Source organism: Protopterus annectens, chromosome 6.part1, assembly GCF_019279795.1.
Source record: "Protopterus annectens isolate FY-2018-M chromosome 6.part1, PAN1.0, whole genome shotgun sequence".
Classification (NCBI taxonomy): Eukaryota; Metazoa; Chordata; order Ceratodontiformes; family Protopteridae; genus Protopterus; species Protopterus annectens.
The window spans coordinates 409,263,086-409,286,714 of NC_056738.1; the positions used below are offsets into that span (position 1 = coordinate 409,263,086).

Below are 23,629 nucleotides of genomic sequence, written 5' to 3' on the forward strand. Positions count from 1 at the left end.
TATTATCAGGTCTCGTGGAAGCTGTATTTTTGGATTTGGACAGTGCGGTTTCTACCTATGCAGCTGTGATATTAGGGATTTGACATTCCTCGGATATTGGGATGGGCCCTTTAGGGGGTAAAGAGGGTAAAGGTTGCACTAAACATGTCGGCCAAGATATTGGCAATATCAGTTGGTTCAGTATAGGTGGTGCTGTTGTGCAGTAGCTCTGAGCACATTTGCGTATTGTTATTTAGAGTCTTGACATAACTAAAGAATGCCCTGTGGTTATCTTTAGCATCTGTAGCAATTTTGTTTTTGTAACTAGCTTTGGAGGATTTGCTGAGGGATCTCAGTTTTTTGCTTAGATTTACAAGGAAATTTTTCCAGTCTTGGGACTTCAACCTTTTTTGCAACAGTTTTTTCCTTCTGTTGTTGAGTTTGTTAATGGCAGGGGACCACCAGATTGGCTTCCTTTCTTTGGAGGACAACATGTTGGTTCTGTTTGGTATGGCCCGATCCATGCACTTGTGTAAATGCTCATACAGTGCCTTGGTGTATGATTCAGCAGCCATATACCCATTCCCCATTTGCATGGATGACGTGAAGTTTGTCACTTCTGTCTTTAGAAGCTCAAAATTGGCTTTGGAGAAGTTTTTCACTGTGGTTTCCTTCATGGGGGGGGGGGGGTGAGGGTGGGATTTGGATATCGATGGTGATTAACTTGTGGTTCCATCTAACCAGGAAGGAGTGGATTACTGGTGTAGAGCAGTGGTCCCCCATGTTTGTAATAACCAGGTCGAGAATGTTTCTACCTTTGGTGGGGGTGAGAATGAGTTGGTCCAGAGCGTTGGAATTAATGAATTCCAGAAAATGTTTGGCAAATGAGTTGGAACAGGAATAATTTTCCCAGCTAATGGAGGGGTAATTAAAGTCTCCCAGTATAAGGGTATAAGTTTGAACCTTAATATTTTCCAGAGTCTTGGGACATTGTGGGGGATCTATAGCAGGCTACAACCTGGAGTGCAGTTTTATCCAATGTTAGTTGAACCTGAAGTATCGCTGATGCGTTATGTTGGGCAACTAGTCTGGAGGTGTGCATATCTTTTATGAAGATGGATACACCACTGCCTTTGGGGCTTCGGTCCACACCTCCTTTAGAGCTTTGGTCCAGATTTAGGGGCCGAAAGCTGTGATATGCATTGTAGCCTGGTCATGCTCGGGTGCTGTCCGGAGCCTTGTACCAGGTCTCTGTTACTGTTCAGAGGTTGATGTTCTCCAGTTTATGGAGTGACTCGAGCGAGTGCATTTTGAAATTTAGACTTCTAGCTTTGAGTATCATAACCATCAGGTTGTGTTTGTTTGCAGTTGTTACGGTGGTAAATTTGTCTTCAGGGCATTGCCTAAAAAAGGCACTATAGGGGTGGCAAGAGCATTGGCCAGTATCCAGAATCCCAGGGGTGACAGATGCAGACCATCTCTGGCAAATCATCGAGGTCTGTCAATCATGTCATCCCAGGCAGACAGATACTGGATCCCCTTTGAATGACACAGGAAACTTAGCCAATTGTTGAAGTCAGTCATTTTCTGCTGTACTGTGGTATCATTCTGGGCGACGGTAGGATGCTACTCAGGGCTAGGGTCACACCTGCCTGGGCTACAACATCTGAGAGCTCCTCCATGTCTCTTTTCATGTAGTCCAGGGAGGTACGTCTTAGGTCGTTCATACCAACATGGACAATGACAGAGTCATATTTGTACTTGTGGAGAAACCCAAGTGCATGCATTATGTGGCAAATGTCAGTGTACCTTACTATTGAGTCACCTATGACTAGTGTATTGGGTAAAATGTTTTGCCATAGGGGCTTAGGCTGAGTGGAGTGGCACACTGTTTATGTGTGCTGTGTGTCTTGTGGGTTATGTTTGGATGAGATGTTTGCTTGCATTTCTGCTTTAGAGATCTTCGTTCTTTGGGCAGATTTTTATTGAGATCATCCGTGAAAGTGTGTGTGGGTTTTGTGTTGTCATGTGAGAGGTGTACTGGTGTGTGATTCAGGGAGCTATGTGTTCTATGTGGTGTGATGTATGTGTTAACCTTCTCCTCTTGACTGGCTAACCCAGTCTTGGTTGGAGAGAGTGTGGCCTCTAATTTGGCTATGTAAGGGCATCTCTCACAAGTGGATGTGTTTGGAGGTAGGAGGAGAGAGCTGTCTGTGTATATGAGGCAATTGCTACATTGTCTCAGGATGCCCAGATTCACCAGGTAAACAGGAGAAAGCATAGGGAACTGACCTTTAGACTTGCCTGGATAGGGGCTCAAGTTATTTAAGCACTGAAGCTGTTTTTGTTTCGTTTATGGAAGGTTTTTAGTGCTACTAGCAGTGGTTATGCATACAATAAATGCAAGCGGTTCTGAGCAAGTGCTGGGTTTGAAGGTCTAATTTGAGTACTCAGAGATGAAAGCTTACACGATCTAAGGGAAATTTTGAAGAGCAGACTTTAAGGCACTGGTATTAGTTTACCCTAACTCAAAGGCGCTGCACGTCACACAAACCAGCACAAACACAGTTTTTTAAGTCAGAAAGTTGAAAGGGATAAAAGCACCCCAAAATGGCCTATAAGATACAATTCTTGAGCTGGAAACCACTCCTCTAACGATAAATAAGCTGCTCAAAGCTTACCACTCCCACTGATAAGAGAAGAAAACATTACATCAGAACCCCCTTGTGGTCTTTCCTTCAAGAAACATAAAGATCGGTTTTGGGCTGCTCTCCCACATCCACAGTAGGTTTGAATATGATCACTCAGGATGCTGTGAATTATGGTGTCAGAAACTACATTCAAGTCATGATAGGTGTATGCCTTGAGTCCCTAACACAGAAGTTGTAATTTTTTACTTTTATAAAGCATGTGTCTATGCATTATGTCTTCTCCATGGAGAGCCTACATAAAACCATGGTTGATTAACATGTTAAGTTATAAAGTCACCACTCTTACTGTAATGGCTACCCAAAAGGTGAGATTAGAGATGTGTATATATGTAATTAAGTTGAGGTGGGTCCATTAAGATCTTCGAGAGAGTAGTGACAACAATCATTAGAGAGAGCTGAGAAAAAGCTTAGATACAACAAAGCTGTAGATTTCTACAAAGACTTGCTATAAAACATTCCAGCAACTCTGTAAGAGGCTAGTTGTGGCAAAAACAACTTACATAAGTTTAGTTGCATCAACTGGTTAATTTATGTCTGCACAAGAGTTATGAGAGTCATAAAGTCCTTGCATCAAAGATTTGGGGAACTACGTCACAATGGAGAATCCAGTGCCCTCCCATGACCAGTGAGTGCTCCCAGACAGGCACGCACCCTTGGAGCCACCATCACAAATTTGGGATTCCAAGATGCTGTCCTCCTGGTCATCAGATTTCATGCAGGCCATCACATAGACTGCCCAGGGGTTATCTTTATCAACAGAATGGGTGAGTTGATCCTACAGTTCACTGCCATCCCCCATGCCAGATTAACAGGCACTTGGACCACTATTTAAATGCTGGTTGGTTGGGTTGTAGTCATGCCCTTAGTCCCGTATGCCTTCAAAGCTGATCACCATCCCCTCTTTTAGAAGGAAGAGATGCAGGAGGTGACCATCTTATGAGATGGGGAAGGGTGAAGATTTTCGAGAAAGTCTTAATTGGGCAGTGCAGATGCATTTTGATGGGCATGATGACCCATTGTGCAGACCTGTTTCAGCTCCCTACCCCCACTTAGCTGAAGAGTAGCCTGCCTTTGGCCATGGAACTGCACCCATGCCATGCCATGCCTTGATTGCATGCAGATCCGCAGTCCCTCCTCCTCATTGGATGGGCAAGCTGATGTGAGCAGCTTAAACCCACTTTCCACCAGGCTGCTCCAACACTTTGAGCTGTTAATCAAATTCAGACTTCATCCCTACACACCCCAGAGCCATAAGGTGTTCCATGGCTCTTCTTTGATCATCTTTTTGCTTTCTACTCCTCTCTTAGAACAGATCAGTAGGCTGCGAAAAAGATAGAGGTTTCTTGGTTTCCAGAATAAATATTCACCCTCCATTTCACTCATGCCTTATTTAATATTTAGGAACAATTCTGCTGATATCAAGTTATTACATCTGTGTTGCACTATACCTTTAACTAAAAAATCCCAGTAAAAGTAATTTTGGTAAAACCCAATTAGTCACTAATTGTTCATTCCAAGACTTGATTCAGTTTGTCATGCAAACTGGTACATGTCCTGTAAACAACTTATGTAGTGTACAGAAGAATTCTCCTGTTTAAAAAATGTCCACACTTTTACCCAAGCCATATCAAATTTCTCAGTTTGTTTAGTTCAAGTTTAGTTTAACTGACACTTTTTCTGCAGTAACCACCTGTTCTGTCTGAATCAGCCCTAGGCCTCTTAGGCCTCAGGGGATTGGCGGAATTCCTTTAAACAAAATGCAGTAGTCATCTTAACTACAGTTGCCCAAAATAACCCCCCCTTATTTCCCCATGACTTCTTGGTATTTCTGTCATTTGTCAGTCTGCATGTAGGAAAGTCCAGAATCAAGTTATCATCTCCACAGAACTTGAATTACGTTATTTAATTTAATTTTCATTTATTTATTTTTATTTATGTTTTATTGTAAGCACTTTGCAAGTAGTTCCAAAAGGATAATTGTGTCATTCTCTGACAGTATAAGTATGGTTTTCCACCATACCACAGTCTTTTCAGCAAGAATAGCATTGCGAGAGCAGATCATCACTAACGACATTTGGGGAATAAAATGTGGTCATAACTTTACAAATAGTCTCTTTGGTAACCGTCCTGCTGATGTATATGCCTTAACATTCCATATTAAATGCAGTTTACTAGATGATATTGTCAGCGAATGTCTTTCACTTTTTGACATATTCTAGTAAGGAATATAACTATCAACTCAGAAACTTTGCATATTTATCAATGTATGAATGTCAGTGCTTTTAATAGCCAAAAAAGAAATGGAAGGTCAAATTGCCAATGGCGTATAATGTTAGAGAACAAATATGAAATCGTCATGTTGCAGACCAAAAAATGGACCACCCCAGTCTAACCAGGAGTCTTAAATATAAAACAATTTTCTTTTTTTAGCCAGAAGTGAACTTTCTTTACTGGAATGGATTTTGGCTAAATAAAAAAAAAACAGAAGGTAAATTAGAGGGTTATGTCCAAATATTGCCGGAGAGAGCTAGATAATTTGAAAAAGGTCTGAGAGAGCATCCTGACTTGCTTCTTAAAATACAAAATAAAGCAAATGAGCACATCTCTTAGTTCTGGAGCAACCAAACCAGATTGGAGCAGCTCAGTGTTAAAATGATCGATTTAGACATCCAAGCACACAGTAAAAATATCTAGCTGGTGGGGATTCCCATAAATGCGTAGGTAGGACTGAAATGGATTGGCAACAAAAGATCTTCATAGTGAAGGAGCATAAAAAGTGTTTTGTACTTGGACTGTCCCACAGCTTTCCAAAGATAATCAGCTTTGATACCTATTATGACAAGGAGGTAGGCCTCTCACCGGTGGCAGCTCAGGAAAGTGCTTGTCTGGAAAAGGTCTTGCATGTCTTATTAGCTTGCCTTTAGTACAGAAACAAGCAGAACACTAAACATTTGTTCCCAGTCCAGGTTTAAAAAAGTTGCACATGCAATTTATTTATGCAGTGTTTTTTTTTTCAAAGTATTTTCTCTTCAAGTTTGTTGACACTATTTTAAAGGCAGAAGAGGGCTAGATGCAGTCTGGAGATTTTCAAGAGCTGTAGTTGCTTCACAATCAGATTCTACTAAAACACCTGGAAGGTTCAGCTGTACCCGAGGAAAGAGGTCAGTGGAAACAGCCCTTTGCTGTTTGGACAGCATATGAACTAGCAGGGGGGAAAAAGCCATTTTCTCAAGCCCCCAAAACAGTTAAGCTCACTGCTAATGATAGAAATGAATGACTTCAGTAATTATAATGTTTGTAGAAGTAACTGTAAGAGTGGCACTTCATTACAAGTACTGTGGAGCGTATTCCAAAGTTAATCAGTTGGCTATGGGGAATGGTTCTGATTTTCAGCAGAGAACCCTTTATATTCGGGTAGTCCATACTTGTCTTTATTGCAGTACTCTATGTTGATGGAGATTTAACAGTGTGTGTGTGTGTGTGTGTGTGTGTGTGTGTGTGTGTGTGTGTGTGTGTGTGTGTGTGTGTGTGTGTGTGCACGAGCACGCATGCCCATCATACGCACGCGTGTGCCCATGCATGCATTTGTGTGCATGTGCACATGCCTACACACATGCACAGGAGTGCGTGTGCTCACCAGGGAAATGCTGTGTTTGTCTGCGTGTACATGCACTAGCAAATTTGTATTAGTTAAGGTTGGTTACTGTTTGTAAAAGACCACTGGAAGGAAATGGGCTGAAAGAAAAATGGGTGAAATCCTGCAATGCCATTGATTTAGAACTCTGCTCTGCATCTGTTCATTTTAATAATTATTCAGGTGCTTTTGTAACCCAAGACATATTGCATATTTCCCCTAAGTTGTTAAGGCAAACTTCTTTATTAAACTCATTAACTTTTAGTTAGTGGTGTAGATTTTGAGACCTTGTAGACCCTGAGCTGTCTATTGGTTTTAATTTCTATTGCTATTAATTGGCACTAATCGTAGGTATTCAAAGACAGATTTTGTGGCAGTGGTGGGATTTGAACCTTGTGCTGACCATCTTAACTCATTGTTTGCTTGTTTATTTATTCATATGTGTGCATGTGTATATATATATATATATATATATATATATATATATATATATATATATATATATATATATATATATATATATATATGTATATATAAATATATATGTATATATGTGTGTGTGTGTGTGTGTGTGTATATGTATATATACATATATATGTATATATATATATATATATATATATATATATATGTGTGTGTGTGTGTGTGTATATATGTGTATATATATATATATATATATGTGTGTGTGTGTGTGTGTGTGTGTGTGTATATATGTGTATATATATATATATATATATATATGTGTGTGTGTGTGTGTATATATATATATATATATATATATATATATATATATATATATACACACACACACACACACACACACACACACGCACATACATACATACATTTATTTATTTATTTTTAATGTGTGTTGAATGTTTACCAAAGATATTTATAATGCAGCATGTTTGATGCCTCTTATTTTAAATGTTGTCCCCTGTAGAGGCAGGGTGAATGAGTTTGGATTGCTTTACTGCCAGTTTGTGTGTGTGTGTGTTGGGCAACTAATTGTCTTTATGTGAAAGTGGGTGGTATTTTTTACGATGTTTTTATAGTCTGTGTAGTTGTCCTTCTGTTTTGAATAATGCCATGGAATATACTTGCCTTACTAGCTTCTTATATTAGAATTTCTGAGGTTTTTATTTTTTCATAATTGAGTAATCAGGATTTTTGGAAGGGAGGAAGTGTAATAGACTTGGAGCAGAGGTGGAGTATGGGTCAATATGTATTATTGTACAGAAAATAGGTCAATTATATTTAGTTTTTGATGCATGGAATATCATGGAATGTGATTGGATTGGGAAACCTAATCAAACGGGCAAAGTTGTTTGCCTAACTTACCAGAACTGCTTACCACTCTGTATTCAAGGGACTTGAATGTACAGGTCCAGCTGTCTGCTGTCAAATTTGCAAGGTAGATATATTGCAATGAAGAATATCTAGAGAAGTCTCATTTTGACAGTTGCCTCTGTATACTGGCCTATTGAGTCTAAATATTTCAGGACCGAGAGAAATTATAGCCAGTATTTTTGTTTTCTGAAGGCAGCTCCAATTTTAGCAGGGGACTGGAATATAATAACTGCAAGTAATAACATGTAAGGAAGTCTAAGACAGGGAAATAATTTTTCCTCCTAGTGTACCATACTGGAGTTGTTGGATGTAGTCCAATGCCTAGAAAAGGGGAAGGTGACCACAATTTTACTGAGTTTACTAGTGCAAATAAGAATGCTGTGGAACAAAAATCAGCTTCTTATGAAGGATGGAAACCGCAGACAAGGCCCACAGCAAACCAGTTTTCTCAAAAGAAAAAAAAAAAGGCAAATAGCCATTAACTCCAATAGGAAAACAGAGTTTAGAATGTAAAACTAAGGTTTGATTTACCTTTTAAATTCTGTTTTCAGCACTGCAAAATGAAATTAAGTTGCTGATGTCACCAGACAGGGCTCTCGGGTAATGTGGCAGTGTATGTACTGTCTTAGAAATAACTTGGTTAACATGCAGAGTCTTGCTCTAAAATGGTACATGGGCGGTAGTGAGTTAAGCTACAGGTACAAGCTTATTTCTGACATGGTCTTGAAGGCTGGTGCTTATACCTTTTGATGTCCCTCTTTAGATCACTGTTGCAGCATTCCAATCTGTTGGGGTTTCTAACCAAAGGAGTACCAAAGCCAAAACTTTCCACAGAGCCATACAGTCAGTGTACAACCTTAGCTGTTGGATGTATAAGCATAAAAACCTCACACTATCTTGCTGCCAGTCCATTGCTAGTCTCGTATCCATCGGTCTGTTCTACACATGGTCATTGGTATCGTTGGCCTTCACTGGTTCAAATAATTGCTCCACTGGGGAACCTTTCTTGTTCTTTCTTAAAAGCTTTGGTATTTGAAGTTCTGTTTAGATGCCAGCAAGGAGAGGAAAGTGTGATCATAGTAGGCAGATTCCCTACAAGGATCTCTACTCCCAGTACCTTTTCTGTTTAGGTGCAGAGAACGATTATAAAAATTGCAGTATCTGACAGTCCTTCATGCCTAAATCCTTATGTATGCCACATTCATCTCTTTAACACTTACTTGGAGACCTTGCCCAAGCTAAGATGGCAAATTCTTCCACTCTGATGTCCTGACGATCCCAAAAAAAAGTTCAAGAGGCCTAAGCCTGACATTATGATTTCCTAGTTGGACTTGGATATACCTCCTGAGGATTCAGAACCTGCAGTACATCTGATGACTTCTCAGACTTCTGCTAAAGTGATCTCGCCAGAGTCTGGTATTGCACTGGAGTCACACACATCCGAAACAACTGATCTTCCCGACGCTGGTAAAAAGAGAGAAACACGTCTAATAATTTTAGAAGGACCTGAATGTATTCTGCAAATATTAGTACGAGAAGAAATACCTGGGTCACTAATTGAGGTACGTCAGGGGTTGGATCTGCCGCATCTTGTTAAAACAAATGTCACTCAAAAAAAGAAAAACAAAACAAAAATGTTTCCTGTCCTCAGATGTCCAAGTAGATGGATTGGCTGGATTTTTCCCAAGGTTTGTTCAAGGCCATCATGACACTCAAACCACCATTTTTTCCTCCTCTGCCCCTATTTTTGCTATCCCTCACAAGAGACATCTGGAATCCTCCTCAGAGGATAACTAGGCAGAGTCTGATATTAATGAACATTCTCTAGTCTTCTCTGATCCACTCCCCAGGCCGAGTGGCCTCTGAGGACACTCCATTTCCCTTGAGTCTCCTGTAGAGTAGCTCCTTTTGGAGAAACCATTTCTAACAAGTTGAAGCATTTTGAGTGGGAATCCCAACAAATGTCAGCTGTGCAAAAAAAAGGTATTATAACCTGTTAGAGATAGGCACTGCTGTGCCTGCTGCAGTCCCTCCTGTCATGGACATCTTTCTGGATGTCTTTGCCTCTACTACTACTGCTACAAATCCTCAGCCACCAGTCCCTACAAGGTCTTATAGATTTTTCAAAGTGCCTAAAGATCTAAAGTTTATGTACAAGACTCCTTTGACAGACCCTTCTGCCTTTTCCATTGCTGCAGATAAACTCTCCAAACTCCTTTCTGCTGCTAATGCCCTTCCCTCTGATAATGATAACAGGGCAATGGACATACTTGGAGGGGGGGGGGTATAGACCTCTTCCACTTTCAGAGCTCTAAACTATCAGACCCAAATGACTATGACTAAATATTTGCTGTTTATTTTGGGTGACTTAAATAAAACTTTGGCTTCTGTGGAGGGGGCTGGCATTAAGCAACAGGCCATGTCCATGGTGGCTCAAGCTTCACAGGTGGCTAGACATAGTATCAAATGCAGCTGTGATGCAGAAGAAGCCTCCTCCAGAGCAGCTGCTAGTGGCTGTGTTATCAGAAGGTAGACATGGCTTCACTCTTAATCCTTACCTGAGGACATCAGAGCCAAGCTACTTGATCCTCGTTTGAGTTAGTGGTCTTTTATTTGGCCCTGATGCAGCCAACTTGTTTAAAACTTTGGAAATATAAAACATGCCACTGCCCAGTTAAGGTCGACAAAATACACAAAGAACTACAAAGTAAAATAAAAATATAAAGCCAACCAGCACAGCTATTAAGTAAAATAATTTAATGTGCAAAAGTTAGCGCGTTCACAGCAAAACTGCTGCATCATCAGACTTACAATAAAAACAGTCAAGACATCCCTTTATATATAAATCACATGACATATCTAATTAGTTAAAAAATTCAATGAAGTGGTTTTAAGACAGGTTTAATAGAAACATGTCCATTCACACCTGGGTGTTTGTCAGCAATTTTAAACGGACAATCCACCTTAGTTCTGCACATTTTGTCAAATTCACTAAATCTCCAAACCTCAAACTTTCACATAGCACTTCCAGAACAGCAAACGTAAATTTATGATCATTGCAGTGGTGGTGCTGCGGTAGCGTTGTTGCCTCACAGTAAGACACTGTCCAGTTCGATTCTCAGCTAGAGCATCTTCTGTGTGGAGACATGCGTGAATGGGCGTACCTTCGTTGAAAGTTGTGCGTCAGGGCTGGTAACTCGGCACGTAAAAATCAACTACCAATCATTAGTGGACCGGAGTTCCGCTGTGGCGACCCCTAACCGGGAAAAGCCAAAAGACACAACAACAACAACAACCATTTTCAGTAACATGCTTGGCCAGTGCATTAGTTTGTTTGCCTTTCTTAATGTCACCTGCATGTTCCAAGATTCTCTCCCTTAAACTACGGTTAGTTTTATCAATATAGTAACAGTCACAGGTCATGCAGGTAGCACAACAAACCACATTCTCAGTGTTGCAGCTTGCAAAACATTTCCGTTCCAACCTCCTATTTATGGATTTTAGGTAAAGAGTAGTTATATTGCTGACAAAAACACAAGCAGAACAATGCCAGCAAGAGAAAGTACCTAATCTCTCAGTCCTAGTGTGAGATTTAGTATGATGATTTTTATAGCACAGTTGACGTTTCAGGGAGAGATTATTTTTAAAAGAAAATTTGGGTACATGACCAACTACGTCAGCTACAGCGTTATCTATCAAAAGTACCTGCCAATGTTTTTTTAAAAACATTACATAACTCACCGACATTACTGGTGTATGTTAGAGGCATTCTAACGGTTTGTATATTGTTAATTGGCTGTACAAAACTATCATTATGTGTAGAGAAATAAGGTCATGCAAGTGAATCTTTAAGGGCATATACTTCGTCCATAGATTTGTATACTTCAGACTCTGTATAGCCTCTATCAATAAAGTCACAAGCCATCTGACATAACGTGGCATAGACTTCTTCTTCGTCATGCAATGTCATAGTTCTTAAAAATTGGTCTTGGCCTTTAAGCACATTTTTGGGTTTGTGTCATGGGTGCATACTAGATTTATGTAATAAGTTATTACGAACTGAAATTCCTAAGTTCATCCATTCTAACATACATCCAAAAACTTAATACTAGATTTGGAGTACCGGTAAAGAAAACCTAAGAAACGTCGTAGTTGAGTGCAAATATTCAAAAAATTGACTCAACGATTCTTCTGTCCCCTTCCAAACAACAAAAAGGTCATCAACAAATTGTTTATAGTAGCATAAATTACTAACAAAAGGATTGTTATTGTGCACAAATTAGTGTTCCCAAAAAGCCAATACCATATTGGCATAAGAATTAGCACAGACAGCCCCCTTTGCAATTCCCAAGTTTTTGCAAAAAGAACTTGTCATGAAAAATGAGAATGTTATTTTCAAGTATGAGTTCCAATAAAGCACAAATCAAATATGCTTTGCTATTAGAAAACTGACCTACTAGGGTTAAGAAACCTCTTATATATTCTATACCCAGGTCGTTCGGTATGACTGTGAAAAGTGAAGCTATATCTAGAGTCACTAAAACCAATCCAGATCTATTCACAAACGTATTGGACCATGAGTATAAATCACTCAAAAATGTTTTTGTGTCCTTTAACACATTAGATACAGTATCCAATAGAGGATGTAATTGTTTCTCCACAAAAATCGAGAGGGGTTCAGTAACCCAACCCCTACTTGACGCAATCGGTCGCATAGGTGGATTATCGATATTTTTTTGCACTTTAGGTAACCCATAGAGAAGTTGCACCAAAAACCATGCAGATGTAATAATTTATTACATAAATCTAATATGCACCCACGACACATACCCAAAAATGTGCTTAAAGGCCAATTTTTAAGAACTATGAGATTGCATGACGAGGAAGAAGAAGCCCATGCCACGTTATGTCAGATGGCTTGTGACTTTAGTGATAGAGGCTATACAGAGTCTGAAGTATACAAAACTATGGACGAAGTCTGTGCTCTTAAATATTCACTTGTACGACCTTATTTCTCTATACATAATAATAGTTTTGAACAGCCATTTAATAATAATATACAGTTAGAATGCCTCTAACATACACCAGTAATTTTGGTGAGTTATGAAATATTTTTAAAAAACATTGGTATGTACTTTTGATAGATAACGCTGTAGCTGACGTAGTTGGTCCTGTACCCAAATTTTCTTTTAAAAATAATCTCTCCCTGAAACGTCAACTGTGCTATAAAAATCATCATACTAAATCTCACACTAGGACTGAGAGATTAGGTACTTTCTCTTGCTGGCATTGTTCTGCTTGTGCTTTTGTCAGCGATATAACTACTCTTTACCTAAAATCCATAAATAGGAGGGTGGAACTGAAATGTTTTGAAAGCTGCAACACTGAGAATATGGTTTATTGTTCTACCTGCATGACCTGTGACTGTTACTAAGGGAGAGAATCTTGGAACATGCAGGTGACATTAAGAAAGGCAAACCAACTAATGCACTGGCCAAGCATGTTACTGAAAATGGTAATGATCGTAAATTTAGGTTTGCTGTTCTGGAAGTGCTATGTGAAAGTTTGAGGTTTGGAGATTTAGTGAATTTGACAGAATGTACAGAACTAAGGTGGATTGTCAGTTTAAATGCTGACAAACACCTAGGTTTGTACGGGCGTGTTTCTATTAAACCTGTCTTAATAGGGAGAAAACTACCTCATTTAATTTTTTAATTAATTAGATACGTCATGTGATTTATATATAAATGGCTGTCTTGTTTTTATTGTAAGTCTGATGAAGCAGCAGTTTTGCTGTGAAAGTGCTAACTTTTGTACATTAAATTAAATTATTTTACTTAACAGTTGTGTTGGTTGGCTGTATATTTTTATTTTACTTTGTTTAAAACTTTACAAGAACAAGGGAAAATTATGAAGGAATGCAGACAGATGTACCCTAATAGCAAAGAAACTACCAATAAAATGGCGGCACAGTGGTGCAGCGGTTGACGTTGTCGCCTCACAGCAAGAGGTTCTCCGGTTCGATTCTCGGCTGGGGTGCCTTCTGTGTGGAGTTTGCATGTTCTCCCTGTGTTCGCGCGGGTTTCCTCTGGGTACTCCGGTTTCCTCCCACATTCCAAAGACATGCATCTGGAGTATTTCTCCCCGGGCCTCCGCTGAAAACAGGCTCTGTGGAACCTAGTCAGACATTCCCGGTCAACAAATGTTAAAATAAAAATAAAAACCCACATTCTTCTTTCACAGAGATTCTAGATCCTTTCATAAGGGGAAAAAAAATGCCTAGGAAGAGATTTCAAGATAAGCCAGGCAGGGACTCCAAATCTGGGAGGCCTCCCAACCTAGACAAATCACCCCAAATATCTTTTTCCACAACCTCCCCCCCTCAGTCTATCCCTCCCCTTGTCAAGACTCACCTCGTGTGTAGTGAATTAGCAGCTCATAGCCATGCACAAATGGGTCCGCTCATTTATCTATCATGGTTATAGAATGGTTCTGAAAGAAATCCCTCCATCCAAGGGCATCCTTCCTTCCCCTCCTGGTAAGATAAAGATCTATCCTTCGAGCCTTGCTTGACCAAGATGCAGTAGCATCAGTACCAAACAGCACGTGGGAAGAAGGTTCTATCCCAGGCCATTTTTTGTACCAAGACAAGAAGGAGAATGGAGACTTATACTGGATTTGTCACTTCTAAGCACCTTCCTCAAGGTCCCCTCATTCAAGATTTTGTCACCCCAAACTCTTCTGCCCTTCATCCTTCCACAAGCTTTCCTGGTCTCCATGGATCTAACGAATGCCTACTTTCACATCCCAAGTCCTCCCTTCTTTCAGGAAATTTCTGAGATTTTTAGCTTGTTCTTCACACTTTCAGTTCTCTACTTTGCCTTTTGGACTATCTACAACCCCAGGGTTTTCACAAAGTATATGGCACCAGTCATAGCCTTTTGCAGGATTGGGGGAATTAAAATATTCCCATATCTGGACAAGCTGTTGACGCCCTCTCAACAGATCCTTTTACTCCATCTCAATTTCACTGTTTCCCTTCACCAGACTCTGGGATTCATGATTAACTTCAAGACGTCCACAGTGGAATCCACCCAAGACCTGTACTATTTGGACTGCAGACTAGACACCAGACTCATGCAGACCTGTTTACCTATTGACAAAGTACAGTATCTCAAACCTGCACTGCAAGAGAAATTCTCAAGACAGTGATTCATGGTCTCCTTTGCCAGATTCCATATGAGAAAACTTCACTGGTACCTGAAATCTATATGGTCCCAGCATTCTTGTCCTCCAGACGTGTTTCTTCCCTGCTTAAAGAAATTCAGTGGTGGATATCACAGGAAATTCTAAACCCTGTCATTCAAAGTGCAGATGCCTCAACAGGAGCTACACGTAGATGCTTCAGACACTGCATGAGGGAGATTCCAGGGCCAATAGCCACCAAATCAGAGGTCAGAGCTCATCAGCCTGAAGGACATGCAGACGCTGATTTAGGCCTTTCAGATCTTCTTCCTCACTTGGGTCCCAGGCCCCCTCAGAATTTTCACAGGTAACAGTAAAGTCATGTGGCACATAAACAAGCAGGGAGGAACATGAACTTTAGCCATGTAGACTAGCTCTTATGGCATAGGAGCAGGCCACAAAAACAGATCTATCCCGCCAAGCAGTTTTCATTCCTTCACAGGACAACATCTTGGCAGATTTTCTAAGCAGATCAGGGAGGGAAGACCCACACTAATGGATGCTAAACAGAGAAGTCATCTTAGACATAGTCCAAAAATGGGGTATCCAACAGACAGACTTATCTGCTTCCATACACAACAAACAGATACTCCACTTTTGCTCCAAGACTCCTTGTCCTTGGGCATGAAGGATGGATGACATGTCTTTTCCTTGGATCCCTTCCATCCTCTACCACTTCTTCCAAGGGTTTTGTTAAAGATCCAGAGAGACAAACCAAATATCTTACTAGTGAATCCCTTTTAGCAATGGTAGCATTGGCTCCCCCTTCTGTGCCACCTAGCCAGCGGTCATCACCACAAGCTACCTCACAAAGTGGACTTGCTCATACAACACAAGAGCTCACTTCTTCAACCCAACCAATTATCTCACAACCTTCCAGTATGAATGCTAGGATTCTGATCCCTTTCAGGTACCGGTTTTCTGATGACACACTATAGGTTCTTCAGGAGGCAAGAAAACTTACTACCAAGAAGTCTTGTGTATCTAAATGGAAAAGATTTTCTATTTGGTGTTGTACTAAAGAACAGGACTCTGTCCAAACAGGAGTTCCTCCTATTTTATGTTTGCGTGAACTGCTAAAAATTGATCTTGCACATATCTTTCAATGAAGGACACCTAGCAGTCATTTCTGCTTGCTTACCTCTAGACCCCTCTCCACTTTCTAGGCAACAGGCAAAACAGTTTCCAAATGGTGTCCTCCATCAGAAGCCACCTAGAAAAATTATTCCACCTTCTTGGGACCTTAACTTTGTCTATGAAAACCTTACTATTCCCCCTTTTGAACCAGCAGCTTCTGCCTCTCTCAAAAATTATCTTCTTGGAAAACCATAATTATAGGAGCCCTTGCTTCATCTAGAAGAGTTTCTGAGATTCAAGCCCCGATGGCAATCTCCTCCCTTCCTTATTTTTTATGATTACAGAGTGTCTTTGAGGGCCAACTCCTCATTTATGCCTAAAGTGTTCAATGAACTATCCCTTAATTAAGTATCATCCTCCTTACATTTTACTCCTAAGGAGGAGAGAATACTCCATTCAATGGATTTTCACAGGCAGCTCAGGTTTTACATGGACAAGACAAGGTCCATCTACAAGACTGATCAATTTATTTTCAAGAAGCCAAATTGAGCAGCCTAGTCAGTAAACAAACTACTGCTAACTGGAATTCTAAATCAATTTCCTTTTGTTACACTTACCATTGAAAGTCTTTGTTTTTTTTTCAGTAAGAGCACACTGTACCAGAGCAGTGGCCTCTTCTGGAGCCTTTAACAAGGGATAGAATCAATAGCCATCCTAGAAGTAGCAGCTTAGTCCTTTACCAAACATTACAAGGAAGATGCTTTCTGCAGATGCAGAGCTTCCTTTACAGACTGGTCCTCTTGAATTGATTGACAACTTTCCTATGTCACCCTCAACACTCAGTAGGCTTTGGGAATCACCCAACAGTTTGGAATACTGTATACTAACAGTAAATGAAGGAAGGACATAGTATAATTGTGCAAAATTTTACTGTAAGGGTAGATGTCTTACAGATCACTGTTACAGTATTTCTTCCCACTCTGTCCATCCCCCTTATCTGTCTTTTCTTAACCACTTCTTATGGATCGAGGAGGTGCCATTTTCTGGCTTCTCCCTTCTTAGCTCACCTTTTCTTTCTGGTATCCTCAGGTGAGTACAGGATTCCTGTGTTTGAGGTAGTCAGTTTTTACACTCATACATCCACTTATTTACCCTTGAGCCTACAGGCTTGGGTCATGTGTCTGACGTATGGCTCTGTGGAGGGTATTGGCTTTGGTACCATGACCAGATATCCAGGTCATTTGGCAAGATAACCCCAATAGTTCGGAATACTTCAACGGTGATCATTAGGACATGTATTGTTATGGTAAGTTCTTCCCAACTTTATTTTTTCTTGTTAGGTGTTCTGGAGAAAGGAAAGTCAGCAAAAGATGAACATTCGTTTATGTATTTCATTTTGTTGATGTTTAAGAAGCTAAAAGTGAAGTGGGGGTTTTCTGATCATAAGAGCTGTATATGTTCTTGAATGATGTACCACATTTTGAGTATGTTAAGATTAAGGATGAAAGTAGACATAATTAAACTCACAGGCGGCTTCCATAGTTGCACTGATGTAATTTCACTGAGTGTATATAGGTTCATAGGTAGGTACTAGGCTATCGGCCCAAGGGCCTACGCAAGCCTAGCCAGCAAGGTTCCATAGCTTACGCCACCTAAGAAAGTTATTTTCCTGTGCTACTGTCCCCGGGGTGTATTTCCTATTTCCCATCCACTCATCAAGATTTTTCTTGAAGAGTGCTAATGTAGAACTTTGCATGACATAGATGGGTAGCTTTTTCCAGAGTATAGGAAGTCTCCAGCATGTCCTGTTTATTGTGGTTACAAGGTTTAGGTCCCTAGAGCGTGTAGCTCGGAGGGATGGGGATTTCTTTAGGTGTAGCATGTCCAACAGCTCTAGGTTTGACATAGCTTTATATGTTAGGCAGAGATCACCTTAGAGTAGGCGATATGTTACGGAGTAAAGCTGGAGTTTTTTGAGGTGGTCAGTGTAGGGAATTTGTTTGAGGCCAGTAATCCTCTTTGTGAGGTACTTCTGTGGCCTTTTCAGCTGCTGCAGATTTCTTGTGAGGTACATTCCAAAAGGGGCGTTGTACTCTATAATGGATCTTATGAGTGATGAGTAGAGGGAAACAATTACCTCTTTTTTTCTGGGATATATATACATACATACATACATACATACATACATACATACCCGTTATTGATGGATTTACTGTGCATCAGCAAGTCAAACAGCATCTAAAACATTCTGTCTAAGGCTCTAAACATCTTCTGTAGCATCAACAGAATGTTTTTTAGAGGGTACCACTGCAATGAAACCAAGTTCATCCCTGTTCATTTTCAAGCACAACTTAGATCTGTGGATGGCAAACAAAAAATTTAACCCATGACTGCTCCATGTAGTACTAATTGACAGAGCTCGTAAATGCTTTTTCCCCATGCATCGGTCCCCTCAGATTATCTATAGTATGATCCCAGTTATTCTCATTAGTGGTAATATATAACTAGTGACTGTGGGGTGGATAAGACCAGTCTTTAACCAAATGGGATAAGTTATTTTGAGCAGAAAAATGGAAACTGGATAGGCTTAAAATGGCCAAGAAGGGCTAGCCTACTAATTACCTGTGAACCTACAACCTTAAATATAAGCCTTCTATCTATTATATGGTGTTTATTACAGTATAGTCTTTGCCAAATTGATGGTTAGCACAGTATGCTTTCTGGAATAATTGGAATAATGGGGTCCATATCAAATTATCAAACGGACACATTGTCGAACATGATATGGTCAAACCCATATCATTGACACTGTAGTCCATCAAACCATTCTGACTGAGATCACGTTACAGTAGGGATCAGGAAATTTGCACTTTTCCCCACTATAGTGTGATCTCAGAGTTGTTATATACAATTAGCAGGGGGTGCAGGGGAGTTTGCCCCCCCTGCAAAAGCAGTTCTTGTGGTGTGTGCGGCTGTTGTGTTTGTGTTTGTTTTTTCAACAGACTGTTCTGTCGCTAACCATTATCACTTTCGACAATGTGTCTGTTCAATTATTTGACATAGACTCGAAAATGTTACCTGTTTCTATTCTTTCTACCTCCATGCCAGTGCAGTCTGTGCAGATGCATTTTTATAGTTACTGTGTATTTTTCATTTATTTGTTTATGTGCGTTTGTGATTTTAAAGTTTTAGATTTTGTTTAATAAAATATAGTAAATGAAGAAGAAGAAAAAGCCTTTATATGAAACTGTAAGAAAGATATCATTGCATGCTGAGCTTTGCAAACATAGCTCCTTGATATTGCAGGAAAGAAATATCAAGCAAAACATTAAAATAAAAAAAATGTCATTCATGAGAAGAGGTTTTTGAAGATGTGTTTAAAAGAGTATTTAAAGAAGAACACAACTGTCATGTATATTTAGGAATTTTTCATACTTGCATAGAATCGTGTCATTTTCCAGTGTATGCTGTATGGTTGAATTTTGTTCTTCACTAGAATCAAAGGGCTTAACATCATTATTATGCTACAGTAACCATGTGCGACCTTTCATAGTGCAGTAGCTACTGCAGTACAACATTGGAAAAAGGGAGCACACGTGCAAGACACACACAGTGTGTATGCAAGCTCAGAGCATGAACCATAGATGTCTAGTGCATTAAGAAAATTTGAAATTCAAAGTCTTTTCCATTCAGTGTGAAACAGAGAGCATGAGAAAAGGTAAAGGGAATGATTGTGGAGTGGGATGATACCTGCATCAATATGATAAACTGTTAATGTAGCAAAAGATGAGAAAATCAACAAAACTTGGTAAAACAGATCTGAAGTAAATTGTTCAGGTTTCTGCATTTGAATCCTCTTTTGAAGGTTGTATGACATGATCTAAATGGGTTTTGTTGTGGCTTTTTAATGCAACTCTGTTTTAGATGAGCTGATGTGAGCAGGAGTAGCATTTGACTTTGCATCTTCTAACTTTGTCCTTGCTCTTTTTGACTTTCAGTGTTGGGCTATTTCATTTTTCGCAGAGCTAATTCACAGAAAAATACTTTTCGAAGAAATCCTAAAGATCCTGCTGTGGCAGGTAGGTGATATCAATAGTTAAATGTCTGGAAGATGACATTTTGTTTGTTGTACTTAAAGGAATTTAGACTGCTCCAGTTATAGATAAGTGAGTTAGATTAGCATCCCAGGCACTGGATGAACTGTCAGGTGTTGGGGGTGAAGAGGAAGATCCTGCTAGATTTTTTTTCAGGGAGCACTAAACATATCCTTCTTGAGTACTTTCCACTGATGCCCAAAGAAGGGAAATAGGCTTCTTCCTACAAGGAAAGGCAGATGCATTTTGGAATATGCAACTTATAGAAGCAAGTTACAAAGTTATAACACTGCCGGGGATATGCAGGGAGTGGCAGAAGTTAAACCAAAAACTGTGTGGCTGTCTTGATGGCTGTCATGTCACAGCTGTTCTCTTGTCCCATGACGGGAATAAGTGGGTGTACAGTAGCCGCATTGAGGGTTTAGGTGGTCAAATGGTACAGCACAGCAAAACATGGTGTTGAAAAACATGCATCTGTGAATATACTAATTTGTCATGTTTACAAGTTTATTAGCTATAGTGCTGTTTTGCTAATATGATATCCATCCTCAAAAGTCCCTTTAGTGGTTTACTAGAACTCTGCCTGTTTTAGTACTCTAGTTTATGTAGCAAGCTTTCAAATGCATGGTTATTCATGTTTCTTCTTCAAGTGCCTTTAGAAATCCAAGGGTGAATTGAAAGCCTGCTTCTTAGTAAGTCAGACTGCCATCCTGTTTTTTTTTTGTAGACTACAGGATACTGTGAATGTGTTAGAAATATTTTGTTCCACTGATTTTCAAATGAGGCCTTTTTTTCAGTAACAGGGTTTGTAGAGCTAATTGTGTCAAATAATGTAGTTATCTGTGGCACTATAAAAGGTGTCATGACATGGGTCATCTGTTCTTTGTTTAGCATGGAACAAGTTAGTACATTGTCAGTGTGATCTCACATGTCAAGAGTTTCTCCTGCAAGGGCACTGCATACTATACTTCTGCTCTTTTTGACTGCTAAGGGTAGGAATTGCTTTGGTCTCCTATCAAATGCACCCAGCATGTGGCACCATCAAGTAGGTTTCCATGTGAAACTTTAGTAAAGACAGCTAGTTTCAGGGATTCATCCTTCCTGGGAGAGGGTTGAAACTTTAGAGGTACTTTGTAGAATATATTTGCTGAACAAGCTTTTTTGTTTCATAATAGTCGATACAGTGGCATGTTCTATGCTGGATGCCAAACAAGAAGCATCAAAGATATGACATCTGGTCTACTCTGACTGGCAACCCAGAATTTTTTCCTGTTTTTGATCTATGTTAACTAAACCCATTTAATTTAAGGTAAGGGGATCCCCATGACAACGGTTGCTGGTTCCATGTCAACGTAATGAAGATTTTTATGTAGCTCTCTTGATGCAAAATCACCTATTCTATCAGTAGTTGCCAATTCCAATTCCATATGAGAAATGTAGTTATTCTATTCATGGCCAGCCTGAAGGGTAGATTTCAGGTTGGAAATAGCTGTAGTGGGACAGGTTTGCAAGCTATCCCATATAGTCATCCTCACGGCAGGCAAGCTTCCAATGATTTTGTTCCCCTGTAGCCAGCAGAACATGTCAAAATCAACCTGTGAGATTCTGCCGCCTGACTTAATGATGTATTTCACTTCCAAGATGGCTGCACACTGATCAGCAGCTTAAATTCATCTCTCTCATTGTGAAGAAACTGAGAAATAAGACCTAGTAATTCTGCCAGCTTGAGTAAAATTAATGTACTGACTAGTAAGTACGCTGGCTGTCTGGATGCTAGCAAAGAAGAATTTTAGAGAACCTCAAAAAAGTCAACTATAAACTGACTGGAAAGAATCCTGCAGCTGTTCAGCAAAACGCAGTTTCAAGCTTCAGCTTTGGTACAGGAGATGACTTCTAGTAATTAAGGGGAAAAAAATGAAGTGCACTCGGGTAATTAAAATAAATAAAACAAAAAGTTGGAAGAAATAGAAGAAGCTTTAGCTAGCTATTCAGGTAAACTGATAAAACTTGTAAAAAAGAAGAAATGCAGCGACTCACACAGCAGAAGTTAAATAAACACTAAATACCAACGGGTGGTAATTAATAAACGACAGTTTAATAATGGTAAGCGCTTTTGCATTAAGAACGACAATGCTTCATCAGACCAAATAACAATTCTACAAAAACGTCAGTATAAAGCCGTAAAACTCCTACCAACAATGAAATTAATTAAAATCAATTACCTGCGTATGTGACTCACAAACATCCCTCACATTCCTATAAAGACATTTCATTAAAACATCATGTATTCATAAAAATGAAAATAATAATGAAAAACTAATGAGCTAAGGAACATGCCTCATTCTTTGGCATTTATTTAACTTCTACTGTGTGAGTCACTGTATTTCTTCTTTTTTACAAGTGTATTTCGTTTGTGGACTTCAGTGACACTACCTGACCCTTTGTTTTAGTTCTAAACTGATAAAACTGCAAAGATCAGAGACTGAAATAAAGAAAAGGCTAGCTTACTTTGAGACTTCTCAAGAAGAGCTGCTTCAAAAAATAGTAGCATTAGAAGGCAGAGCATGCAAAGAAAACCTGAGATTCTCTCCTGTACCAAAGAAACTGGAAGGAGTAGGCTATATTAATGTTATAAAAGTACAAGTAAGCAACCAGACTGGTGTTCCACAGAGAATGGATTGAAAGGACATATAGAGTGTGGGCTCCAAATTTAGCAACGAGAAAGCAGCCAAGAATTGTATTAGTAAACATGCAATCACAGCAGCAGAAAGGGCTCATCCTGACAAAACTTCAGCAAATGTGAAAAGTAATAAAAATCAGAGGCAGCAGAGGGTTTGTGGAAAATAATTATTCACTGTACATTAGGCAGAAGAGAAGCAGATTTATCCCAGTAGTCAGGAAATGTTGAGAGGAAGGTGTGGGATTCAAGCTGCTATATCAGGCTGTTTTCAGAATATTTTTTTCTTGGAAGATCAAATACATTTTTTGATGAGGAACAGGCTAAGTAGGAACAACAAAATGTGAGCCAACAAACAAAAGAGGAATCTGTCTCCCATTTTTCTGACAATAAAGCTAAAAGAGACACTTTACCAGTGAAAACATTTTCCAGTGCTCTAAATGAAGATGAACAGGAAGAAGACTAGCAGCACTGAAATTATTGAATAAAAGTGAGCTTATAAAGTATTAATCACATTTGTGAAATATTGCTTTTTCAAGAAAAAGTATCTGAGATAGATTGGACTTTTATTAACTTCAACTTGTGGGTGGACTGTAAAGCATATACTTTGTCATAAATATTTAGGAGGACATTGTAAGTAAAACAATTTTTGTTCTTAGTAGTATTTCTGTTAAACATTTTATGATATAAACTGATGCTATATAATAAATCAGTAATCAGTTTTGTGTAGTATGTAGGGGTATTTTAAATGTAGGGATGAGGGAGTCTTTTATTGATTTGTTGTAAGAAATATAGGTATTACAGTGTAGTAAAAGAAGAATGGCTGGACATAAGCAAATTTAAGTTAATATACATTGATCTT

General features: G+C 39.4%; 1 protein-coding gene across 2 annotated transcripts in view; it reads left to right on the plus strand.

The window, feature by feature from the left end:
- TM7SF2 (transmembrane 7 superfamily member 2) overlaps nt 1-23,629 on the plus strand; it is a 435,806-nt gene that overhangs the window by 308,335 nt on the left and 103,842 nt on the right. For both annotated transcript variants that reach the window (XM_044075830.1, XM_044075831.1), the window contains one exon: nt 19,995-20,075. In XM_044075830.1, coding sequence (XP_043931765.1) covers nt 19,995-20,075 — 81 coding nt within the window. The remainder of the gene's footprint in view (nt 1-19,994; nt 20,076-23,629) is intronic.